Source organism: Neomonachus schauinslandi, chromosome 11, assembly GCF_002201575.2.
Source record: "Neomonachus schauinslandi chromosome 11, ASM220157v2, whole genome shotgun sequence".
Lineage (NCBI taxonomy): Eukaryota > Metazoa > Chordata > Mammalia > Carnivora > Phocidae > Neomonachus > Neomonachus schauinslandi.
In genome coordinates, this window is record NC_058413.1 from 8,325,695 (window position 1) to 8,338,001 (window position 12,307).

General features: G+C 53.5%; 1 protein-coding gene across 9 annotated transcripts in view; it reads right to left on the reverse strand.

Moving 5' to 3' along the window:
• The window catches only part of MARK2 (microtubule affinity regulating kinase 2), a 55,704-nt gene that overhangs the window by 14,798 nt on the left and 28,599 nt on the right, over positions 1–12,307 (reverse strand). For 8 of the 9 annotated variants that reach the window (XM_021685498.2, XM_021685504.1, XM_021685505.2 and 5 more), the window contains exons 2-3: positions 707–886; positions 454–507 (exon numbers count right to left, since the gene is read on the reverse strand). In XM_021685498.2, the coding sequence (XP_021541173.1) occupies positions 454–507; positions 707–886 (234 nt within the window). Of the gene's footprint in view, positions 1–453; positions 508–706; positions 887–1,336; positions 1,419–5,635; positions 5,703–12,307 lie in introns of those variants that run through there. The other variant, XM_021685501.1, reaches the window with a different exon arrangement.

Consider the following 12,307-nt stretch of genomic DNA (forward strand, 5'->3'; position numbering starts at 1 on the left):
AAAATGTAGCTGGCACAAATGTGGTGGCAGGCCTCCCTGCCTCCTCTTATCCCTGTATGTCTAGAGCCACTCCTTTGGATCATTCCAGATCTTGGAGTCACCAAACGCATGTTTCTAGTAATGGCTACGAACGTGTGTTTTTGCATAGGGCTGGCCACGGGCCAGAAGATAACAAGATGCAGGAAGTAGGTCAGATAGATAGGCCAAATGGTGGGGAAGGGCAGAAAGACTTCGAAAGAGCCAGTGCCTGTGGCCAGGAAGCCCACCCAGGAGGGGTCAACGTGGTGGATCCGATCAGAGCCCCATAGGTAGCAGAGCCATGGAGCAGCAGGGACAGTGAAATGACCGGAGATTTTTAAGTTAAGGATTTAAGCGGAGGCCCACCTGGGGTGAAGTAGATCACTGACCCCTGAAGAGAGGTTTAGAAAGGAACAGAAGGTGCTGTGTGCTTACCTTCTGGAGGCTGGAGGAGTTCAGTTGAGTCTTGTCAATGATCTTCACAGCTACCTGCACAGGAGACAAAAAGCCCCGGATTCCCTCTCTGAGCAGGCTGAACCCAGGACTCAACTCTCCCTCCTCCTCTATATTTCCACCTCCTTTTGCCTCCTCCCTCTCAACACTTCCATTCGACTCGATGGCATTTCCACCTGACAACAAGAGGGTGGCTGCGGCAGTTGTCCCACCGCGCCCAGCCCCCGGAGCTCACCTCTTTCCCGGTCAGGATGTGCCGGGCCAGCTTCACCTTGGCGAAGTTACCCTTGCCGATGGTCTTAAGGAGTCGGTAGTTACCAATGTGGGGCTGCTCGTCAGCAGAGGCGGCTGAGTTGCGGCCCCGCAGCATGTTGGACTTACTGCTGGGCTTGGGGTCGAGGTGTCCCAGGGTGGGCTGCAGGGTGGAGACAGGCACACCTTTCCGGACGCCGCCCTCTCAGTTCCCCGTTCCCTTGCCCTTAGCTCTCCACAAGAAACCCAAGAGGCTGGGGGAGTAGGGGTGGACTGCAGGGGGCTGGCAGGCAGGCAGAGGATCGGAAGGCGTGGGGGAGGAGAGGAGAAACGAGCCGGTCTTCACCCCAAGAGAGCAGAGCATACAATCCAGTCCAGCGTGCTGTTGGTGTGGGAGCTCGGGATCTGTGCTGTCCCACCCGCCGCTCGCGGCAATAACCCAGCAGCCCCTCTGCCTCCTGTGGGCGAGCGCCTCCTGCTGGCCTCCCTGCCGCCTGTTCACGCCAGGACAAGGAGGCGCGGCAAAGTCCCAGGAGCCCAACAGTCAGGATTACTTTAAAGCACTCATCACCACCCAACACTTCACCTTTACTTTTATTATCTATTACTTTACATTCATTTGTCGTCGATCCCAATGAGAATGGAAGCTCATGAAGGCAGGCGTAAGTCATTTATTCACTGACACATCCCAGCACCTACACGATCGGAGTTAGGACAGATGCTCAATGAAACTTGTGCTGAGAACAAACTGAACGACAGGGTCCGAGCAAGGTGACCGTCTGCCCTCAGATATCCCGTCGCTTGAACAAGGGTGTGACAAAGCAGCAATCATGGCAATGGCACTGAACAGCTACAGAAACAGAACACAAAAACCGTACGACCCAGACGAAAACACACGTTTACATGAAGACATGTGTGTTCCTCAGAGGACTACACAGAGTTGCTAGTGAGCCAGTGGTTCTGCTCCTCGGTGCACACCTAAGAGGAATGGAATGGACATCCCACCGATGTTCGTTCGTAACATCCACGCTCGCAAAAGCCCCAGAGTAGAAACCACTCACATGTCCATTAATTGACAAATGGAGAAACACACTGTGGAAAAGGCACATAGCGGACTCTGTCTGCAATAAAAAGCAGCGACACCTGCTACGATATGGAACAATCTTGAAAACAGGATGCTAAATGAACAAAGATGGTCACAAAGGACCACATATTGTATGATTCCATTTATTTGAAATGTTCAGAATAGGCAAATCCAGAGACAGATTAGTCTAGGACTGAGGAGGGTGGGGATTTAGGGGTGACAACTAAGGGGTGTGGAGTTTCTTTCTGTGCTAATGAATGTGTCCTAATGAACTGCTGATTGTGGTGATGGCTACATCACTCTGTGAATTTACTCAAAGCCACTTAATCGTACACTTTACATGGGTGAATTGTGTGGCATATGAATTACATTTGAATAAAAGTGTTAAGAGTCTGACCTAAGTCTCGTTTGGAGGCCTGATTTACCTCTCAAAGGGAAATGATGCCTGATGCCATCGCTCTCACATACTGGGACAAAGTGCTGCCAGAGCCTCATCCCAGAACCATCCAGAGCTACCTTGGAAACTTCAAGGACACACTGTGGAGGAGAGCAGGGTGACCAGAAGTGTGAGTCCAAGTTCTTCCTCTCACGGCCCCTTCGGGCGGGGCTGTCGTGAAGCCCTCCACAACCACAGGGAAAAGAAAGGACTTGCCACGCCACCCAAGGAACTGTCCGGGGTTCCTTGCGAGAAGCTAGCTTCCCTCATCAGATGCTTTCCAGGCAGAAAAACAAGAACACAAAGCAAATAGCCTGCTACTGACGTTTCCCCCTTCTTACTTGTGTCAACGGAGGGCCTTTCTTTCTCTCTGCATAGTAGCTGCTGGCTGGTTTGGGGTAAGCGGTCTGATTCAGATCCCAAAAGCTCACGGATTTAGGCGTTTGAGGGAAAAAAAAAAAAGATCCCATGCATATGGTCGATTTTGAAGGGAGAGCTTCCTGACATCTCAGCAGAGTCCCTTTTAACCTCTTTCGCTCTTTAGGGCGTGTTCTCTCTCTCCTGTGAGTCCTCACCACCTCTCCCATGTCCACCAAGTCCCAGGGCCTTTGCTGTCTGCCCACTGGAGCCCACAAAGCTCTCTTGCCCTCTGTGCTTCAGACACCCTGATGCTCACTTACCTCTGGTTGGTCCTCAGTGTTTGCTAGACCAGTAGATTTTCAAACACCTGCTTTTTACCCTTCCAAAGCAACCCTAGGATTCACATCCTTTGGAGAGAAGGGCATTCCTAGGTACCTGCCTTGGGCTCAGTCTACCAAAGGGTACCCTGACCCCCCTCCATCAGGGTCCTGAAGGCCGGGCCTCCATGGCCTACCTCTTCTCAGCCCCATCCTCCCAGCAAGTGCTGCTAGACTGCCTACCACCCTACCTGGTCTGCCTCAGGGGCCATGAACAGGGAAAATCTTCCCTCTGCCCCAGCTCTCACGAGAGGAAGATGGGTGGCAAAGTGTCCTTGGCAACCTCCAATTCATCCCCTAGGTTTCTTGTCACTCCCCTCTTTTCTGAGGATACGAATCAAAGGCAGCAAGAGCTTGGCAGTCTCCAAGCCCTCAAAATTGTTAATAGGAATTTAGAGTTGACTTGAAGATTTGGGCCCTCTGCCCCTCTGAAGCCAAATCTGGGAATCCTACTGTCCTTCCCGACCTCTGCTCTGTGCCTCACTCTTGGTGCTTCTGGCCCTCAGGGCGGGTCTGTGTGGCCCAGCAGGACAGCATCGCCCACCAGGATCAGCGGACTTCAAGCACATCAATAACCACAAGAGCGGCTCTGCCATCCACCTCCCTCCTTACAGGGGTACAGAGGTGTGGTTAAGAGTGCAAATGCCAGAGACAAACTGCTAGTGTCCAAAACCTAAATCTGTCAATGACTCAACACATGCTAACTCTATTATTACCAACACCATCCTTAAGAGGGAGATGAGATTAGTACAAAGGGGGAAGGAAACCATCCAAGAGAGGACCAGTGCAGCGTGACCCCAGGCACCTGTGTCAGGAGATGGTCTAGTGGGTGCCAGGGAGCTCTGTCCAGCAGAACCAGGTTCGAGTCCTGGCTCCCCCACTTATTAGCATTAGTTTCCCCATCTGTAAAGTGGTGATAAAATATTGCCTACTTCACGTTAGGTGAGAGAACACATGTAAAATGCTTTATCCAGTGCTAAATGAAGAGCAACCATTATTATTTTTAGTTCCCAAATACTACTGTCTGCAAAGTCAAAGGTCCCTTTGTCAACAAGACTTCCACCTGAGTGGAGCCCTCCTAAGCCAGCGGTCGCCCAGTGGGGGCCAAGGCCATAAGATGTTCTGGCCCTCCCCACTAGAGAGGGGTCCAGGCTGAGCTGTGGACGCCCTCCCCTCTGGCCCACGTTGCTAGCCTGCACCAGCACTTCTAGCCTCCAGAGGAGGCGACCAGACAGGGCAGCTGTGAAGGGCTGGTCCCCAGCCAGGCATCTAGAACAGAGAGAGAGAAGGTTCGGCTTGTCCAGGACCCAGAGAAGCAGGGAACACTGGCCTGTGATCCTTGATCCTCCGGCTCCCCTTTCAGGACTGAAATCACCCAACTGTCAGGACTCAAAGACCAAAGACTGTAGCCCTCCTCTCCCTCCTTTTCACCTCTCCTCTGAGACATTTCCCATAGCAGGCATGTGGGCCAAGGTGAGAAGAGCCCAGGGAAGCAAGCAGAAAAAGGGAGTGAAGAAAGGAAAAAGTCTCCAGCAGAGAATGTTTCTTGGACCATGGCCCCACAGGAGGTGGCTGCCCTGAAGGCTGAAGTGGAGGTAAGGGTGCGGAGACCATCTCTTCTGTGGTCCTGACTAGGTCCACTCAGCCTGGATCCAGATCTCACCACCAGGTTGGGGGCTGAGGACTGGCTGCCCTTCTGGGCCAACGAAACAGGCTCTGGCTAAAGCCACATTCTTCCCTCTACCTCTGTCCTCCCTGCTCACAGTAAGATAGGAACACCAGACATTCCCAAAGCCCTGGCCCACAGCACACCACAGTCAGACCCTACAGATCTGAGGAAGTCTGTTGCAAGTTGCCAGCACGAGTCTCAGGTTGCCTTCAGAAAGAACAGGGGGTCACCCTGCGAGGCCATATTTGGAACCGATGGCAGACCACACAGGTGACTTAGCAGGCCTGACTCAGAAGCGGGACGTGAACAGCTTTGGAGGCTCAACAGAGAGGTGGAATATAGGACCCGGGGAGAAAAGAAAGAGGCTTCTATCTAGCAGGCCCTTCAACCTGGGATCTCCAAACTCAGCCTTAGGCGTGTTGCCAGGTTCACCCGGAAGACAGCCTCCACCCGAGGCCCAGCGCTGACTCAGGTAGGCAGGGCCCCTTCCCTAACGCTGGGGGCACCTACCAACAGTTCTCCCCTAGAAAAGCCCGTGCTGCGGGGCTCTGCATTCAGGCCTGGCCTCAAGTGTCCTGAGACTTCCCCAGGGCTGGGAGGGGTGATAGGCAGGTACTCCCCGGCCAGAGGCAAAGTAAGCCTGGGCACTGTGGGAAGAAAAGGGTCCCTTGGGCGCCGGCCCAGTGCACCCGCCCCAGATCTCAGTCTCCCCTCGCTGGAACACCTGAGCACCTCCCCGCTCTGGGCCTCCACCTGTCACCTGCCCCCTCCTCTCACTCTGGGTGCGCCTGCTGACTCAACCTATGGAGACTCTCCTTCCGGTATTTGCCCCCTCTTCCTTTCCCAGCCAGTGCCTCTTTCCATGAATTTTACTACCTGTGCTAGCGCCTGGCTCCATTTAGCAATTCTTTAAAGATCCTGTGTTTGCGGTGGGAGGGAGGAGAGAGGAAGGGGGCAATCCCACAGCAGAAAAGGGGAAAACATACCCGGCTGGAGAAAGGGACAAGGACTACCAGCAACTTCCATTCAGCAGAGCCCACAGCAGAACCTGTCAGGCAGCGAGGGCAAAGTACAGAGGCCGGGAAGAGCCAGGCCCAGGGCGGGGGCTGCCGGCTCTGCCAGCCACCCTTACTCAGCCGAAGCAGGCGACACCTTCCACCACCTCCTCAGTGAAAAACAGTGAGGCAGCCAGGCCTGAGCGGCTCCTGCCTGGAAACCTGGACTGTGTCGCAACCGAAACCACCACTAGCAGAGAGAGACCGGGCTTGGCAAGGAGAGCAACTGGGACAAAAAGCCCCACAGCTTCCCGCAGGCCGGGGTCTGGTGGCCAGAAAATGCATGCAGTCCCAGGACACAACACCGACACCGGGAGCAAGGTGGGAAGAAAGGGGCAGGCAGGCAACGGGAAGGAAGGGAGACAGAGAGAGAGAGGCGGGTTTAGATCAACTTCCTTCTCCCTCCCCCTCCCCGGAAGTGGGCTGCCCCACCCTCCCCAAGGTGCTTTGCTGGGTAACAGCTGGGAGAGGGTGAAGAGGCTCTGCTCCGGCCAGGGCTGTCATAAAGTCCTTATCTCACCTTCTCCCGCAGCAGGTGGGACCTGGGGAGGGGCTCCAACTGGCGGGGAGGAGTATGTGTGAATCAGGCTGGCTGACCTGGAGGAGCAGCCTTACCAAAGACCAGCAAGCCACCCATGGGAGAACAAGAAGGGGGTTAAGCAGAAACCAGCAATCTAACAGTGGCAGATGGACCTCCTGCTTCACAAAATGCAGTGTTTAACTCAGAAAAATGCATATTCCACTTATACACAAAATATTTTGGATGTAATTTCAGGGAGTTCAGGGACCCGGTAAAGCCCCTTTAGAGGTCGATGGGTTCCAGACTAAAAACCTTTGTCACTGATTGAATAAGACATTTAATTCTAAAACTTGCCCCAAAGATGGGGAACCAACCAAATGTCCCTCTAAGTCCCTTCCAGCCCTGATTCTGGGAGTCCAACCCTAGGTTCCTGCCCAACCTCCGACGAGTCTCCATCACCCCCCCTCCCACCCCAACAACACTGCTTTACGAACTTCGACGGCCAGGGACAGCAGGGACGTTGGTCTTCACACCTTCCTCCTGCAAAGCTCTCCTGTCTGGGCATCTGCTAACTCGGGGCGATGGCGCTCTCCCTTGTCTGAGTTCTGCGTTCAGGTCACGCCTTTCTTCTGGCTCCCAGATCTACTTCGAATTCATTCCATATCTCTAGGCTAGGCTCTTTCCCATTAAGCAACTCTTGAAAGATCTCATGCTGGTAGGCCATAAACCCCTCTAGGGAAGGGCAAAGCCTCCTCTGTGCCCTCCCAGCACCTGAGCAGATACCAGGGAGACCACGCCACTCAGTGTTCGCCTTACACAGGAGCCCTGATCAACACACTCGACATTCCTGACACTGTCTTCTGCTGCCACATATTCCCTACGTTCTCCACACCTATAGGTAGCATCCTCACGTTACAGATGAGAAATTAAAGCACAGAGGTTACGAGACTGGCCCAAGATCCCACAGCCTCCCAGCACAGAGCTGGGACTGGGGCCCAGGGCTTTCATGCCCAGGTCAGCACTCCGCTGTTCCTCACGGTCCCCTTTGCTGGCTTCCCCCAAAAGAAGATAAGGAAGTGGGGCGGGAGGTGGGGGGTGGGGAAGATGCCTAGGCCAACAGGAATGCCAGTGTCTGGCTCAGGCCGGTGTGTAGGGCTGCTGTGAGGACGTACCCAGGGGGTCCCACAGTCACCCCTCTCCGAAGTGGGCCCTGATCTCAGGGCAAGAGCTTCGGGTTTATTCTGGACCCTGGGCTCAGGCTTGCCTGCAACCACCTGCCCCTTCACTCAGAGGCCAGAACAGGATCAAACGGCTTCATTTTTCCAGTCCCTAGGGTTCTGCAATGTGACAGAAAGATTGTTTCCTCAATCCTGTTTGTGGGAAGCAGTAAGGGGTTTTGTAAACTGAGGAAGTACCGAGCACTGACCTCAGACAGAGAGGCTGGGGAGAAATGGGTATGACTGAGCTGACAAGTCACGTGGCTGTGGTGAATGGCTAGTTCTTTAACCCTTCCTTCCTTCACTGCATCCAGGAACCCTCTTTGCATCCTTCAATCCTGAGCAACTGTCACTCTCAACTGCCGAGTCAAGAAACCCAAGGAGCATTGTGGGTAGGAGAGATCTCGTAAGGGTGGGGGAAGAACTGACCAGTGGAAATGTAACCCCCAAAATTAACTGTGATGGCTCCCCCCGGGGGACCCTCACCTTCCCTTAATACCCTGGTGCAGAAGGGAGGTGGGGCTGTGTCAGAGCGTCAGAGGGCTGCTCCCTCTTTCTGGCTGGGGCAGGTGCCCCCTGACAGAGGAGACCTGCAGAGCCAGCAACTGAAGCCTGAAGTCCAAAGCAGGTGGGTCACTTCATGCTAGCTTTTTGAGCTGCAAGCCTTACCCCAAGGCAGGGGGACCAGCACTGCAGCCTGGGCCAGGAGGGGAGCAGCCTGCAGGCCTCAAAGCAGCCATGGCAGGAGCCAGCACATGCCTGGGAGGACCAGCAGGCAAGAACTGACCTGGAGTGTGACCAGAACGGATCCAGCACCTCCAGCTCACTCCCCTGCATGCATGGACGCCGCAATACAATGCTCACCCCTCATCTCCTGCCTTCAAAGCCACTTGAAATGATGGGCTCTCCCTCAAACAGGGTAGATTCTACTGAGCAACCAGAGCTTTACCAGGTTCCAGTACCGAACTTCATCCCTGAGAATCTGCTCACTGGGGTCTGGTCTCTATGTCAATCCCCAATTACTGTTGCTAATTCAGCAAACCTTTGTTGAGTGCCTACCTCTGGAGCCAGGGCTAGTTGCAAAGTTCAGAAAGATCTGGTTCTTGCCTTCTAGAAACTCAGAGGAGGGAACTGTATATTATATTAGACTCACCACAGTATCTCTCCTTACTTAGTAAGGGAGGCAGGATAGCATGACAGAGCTCTGGAGGCTAATGGGCCTGGGGTGGGAGCCTTGCCTTTGCTCTTTACTAGTTCACGGAGCATGACTAAGATTCCTTGACTTCTCTAGATCTCAGTTTCCTCATTTGGGACATGTGGACACCACCTGTACCAACTTCACAAGATCGGCATGAAGACAAAACGAAAAACGCACGCCAGCGTGGACCGCATTGCCCAGGGCGCAGTAAGGTCTTGACAGTGTTTCCTGTGATCTCGCTTCTCTTTCGGATAGGAACCTGCTTCCCATCTCAAGGGGTCCTCTGAGCCCAGAGAAGAGCTATCATCTCTAAGAACTTGACGACAAGCACCAGTGGAGTAAAGCTGGTATTGCTTCTGGAACAGGGAAAAGTCAAATTTCTAGCATGGCTGGGCTGTCAGGCAAAAAGGACCCTCTTTCCTAACTTAAAACCGCTCTTGCCAAGAGGAGCGGGTGAATAAGAAGGCGCCACGACTCTGGCTTCTAAGTAGCCCAGAGGAGGAGGAAGGTGTGCCTGCTTTTCCTTTCCTCATGGGCCCCTTAACTCCTTCCTCCCAGAAGAGGTCCAAGAAACAGCCGACATACCAGTACCACATGGTGCCAAGGGCTGGGGGAAGCTCACACTGCCAGCCTCGCACTCTATCCGGCGCCGCCCGTACCAGTGGGTTACTGTAACCATGGAGACCAACAAGTTCCTCCATATCACAGGAGAGAGTCAGCCTGCCAGCAGCCCAGGGCTCTGGGGGAGGCAGAAGGCAGCCTGCAGCAGAAAGGTCTGGCTCACTTTACAGAGGACTGTGGGGAGCTGATGGGAGCCTAACCAGTACAGCTGAGGTGCCTGGGCCTCCCTCTTCCTTCCTTTGTAGTGTATGTTTTTATTCAGCACATTGGCTGGCTGTATACCGTGCAGGAGCAAAGGGCTGGAGTCACAGACCTGCAGTGGGATCCCAGCTGCGCCACTCTGGCTGCTGGGTGGGGAACAGCTCAGAAGTGTGGTATGAAGAGTCACACAGATGCACACGCACTAAAAGCAAGGCTCCAGCTATCATGTAACATCTTCTTTTAAGGGATCCAGGTCAGTAAACACTCTTAGCCCTAGTTTATCCCAAATCCTTTTGTTCGAGGCATTATCCAGACACCTTCTTAGCAGAGAGTGATCTCTCCCTTCTCTGGATCTCACAGCACCCTGTCTGTACCCGTTCATGTCTTCCGACTCTGTGTCGCCACGCCTTAGACTCCTCAAGCCCTGAGAGGTCAGAGACGGTGTCTTGCTCACCCTCATATGCCCTCAGTGCCCAACATTTAGTACCTGCACCCAGCTGGCCCATGGTAAAACACTTGAGGAATAAAAATGGTATAAGTTTTTGATCCTTACAGGCACCCTCCTGGAAGGAGAGACAAGGGCAGAAGGAAGATCAAAACCTCTTGCCACAAGACCCTTTTCTCCTCTTTCAAGACAGTTGTTGGTTCCCTGTCTGGCCTTCCCCCTAGACAGTGCTTTAGGGAGGGACCCGGGTCTGTGATTCATGGCCCACAACAATCCTCTAGCGCAGAGCAGGAGTCTGCAATCAGTACTGAATGAATAAATGTGTACGAAGGAATAAGTAAGAAAACGTGCAAGGGCATCTTCATGACAGTCTCTGGGCCCCACACCAATAACCCGCATCTGTGCCCTCTGCAGGCAACATCCAAGCGGGCAGGAAGCCACAAGATCCCCTCGCCCAAGGATAGAGGGCTCCTATGGAGCATTAGCTCCACAAACTTCCTCAGGTGGTGAAGAGGCCCTTGGTGCTCTCTCCCAACACAATGCTGGAAGCAAAGGTAGTCACCAAGGTGGACTGGAGATGGACTCAGAACACAGGCACAGCCAGGGATGGGAGGGCCTATGCCCCCACACTCCCGTCCCTGACCCCCTCAAACAAGCCCAAGCCCCCTCCTTTCATCACGGGGTGGGGGATCCTCTTCTCTGAACTTCCTGATGCCCAACAACCACTGGGCCCTCCCACTTGAGACCGCTCTCTGCCTCTCCACATTCAATCTCACAACTGCTTTGCTATCGAAACCACTGTGTCTTGCTGTGACAACGCAAGGCAGCTCGGGCCATTCTAAGAGCTACTGATTTGGGAAAGTGACAGTGACTTGTAGGAGACATTTATGCTTTGCCACCCTAAGAGCTCGGCTTTCATATTTCCTCCTTGAACCAATGTAATGACTGTAAGACCCTGTCACCCCTAGAACGCCAACAAAATTCACCCATACACACCTGCCTCCTGTCCTGCTGCACAAATTGGCATTCCCACCCTGCCCCCCACCCCTCCCCAAGCTGCCTCCTGTTACAGAAAAGCAAAGGAACTAAAAACAGCAGCTGGGGAGCTCAGTTGACTCACCCAGCATAATCATCTCCTCCCAGAATCTCCCATCTTCTCCTGGGGTTTTTGCCAACACAAAGTAAAAAAGAAGCACGAGATCTTTAAAAACAACAACAACAAAAAAACCCCACAAAAAACCTCTCTCAGCATTTATGCAACAGCCTTTCTACCTGAGTGCAGATTTAGCCCTTTGTATTTGCCCTTTCCAACGAGGTTTCCTTAGAACGTCTTCATGCCGAGGAGCAGATCCAGCTCCAGGCTGGGAAACAGGCCTTCTGGGTCCTCTCCAGTTCCAGCTCCACACTGGAAGGTGCTGAATAAGACATGTGCCTCCTTCCACTGCATCCTCCTCTGGAAGTGGAAAAAAAGACTGCCTCCCTAGTCCTCCAGCCTCAAAGCGGGTATTGGAGGAGGAGGAGGAAATATCAGAAACACATTGGGACAGCGCTTGCTGCCCCAGGAGTCACTGTGGCCAGAGCTCAAGCAGGGGAATGAGTGAGGGAAACCGCCTAAGGTCATCACTGTCCTCTCACCTCAGAACGGTCCCCACCTGGCCGGGCTGCAATGTGGCTGCCCCACTTATGTGACCATTACAAATCCAACTGGCCACTCTCTGCCTGAGCAAACCGCCCTTGGGGCTGCGCCTGCTCATAGGCGGAGGTGACATCTTCCTCCGAGTGGGTGAGTGCACCTGAGTGGTGGCACTGGCGGGGGAGGGAGGGGCTGTTTCCACTGTCTCCTGACAATAAGTCCAATCAGCTAAAATTGAGAATCTGGTCTCATCCATCCCTTAGAGGGATCGCAGGAGTGAGTGTAGCTCTCAGACAACCTTTCCGGGTGGGAAGTGGTACCTCTGTGTGTTTCTTTTTGTCTTTGTCATTTGGTACCCAGAAGGATAACTTACTTTTTGTAAGAGATGCTACGACTACAAACTAATGAGAACACTTCCACAAAGCACACGCAAATGTGCCATGGCACATTGGTCAAGAAATCCCCAACTTACCAGAAGTTCCACTCGGAGAAGAACAAATGGTGGCTGTGTCTTAGACCCGCTCACGATGGCCCACCATTGTATCTGAACTAGTATGTTAACCACACTTAAGATTTAAATCATAGCCCAGAATGGAAAAACTAACTCAAGAGTTCTGCCTTGGGACATGTCTTTGCTCCCTAAGCAGCACGGGCAGTAGTAACTGAGGCTCTGTAACCTTCAAACCCTGGGTGAGGGCCTAAAACAAGAGGACTGGAGCTGGGGGAGGGGGCTTCAAAGCATTTCGGGTGGTCGGGCAGGAGGCAGGG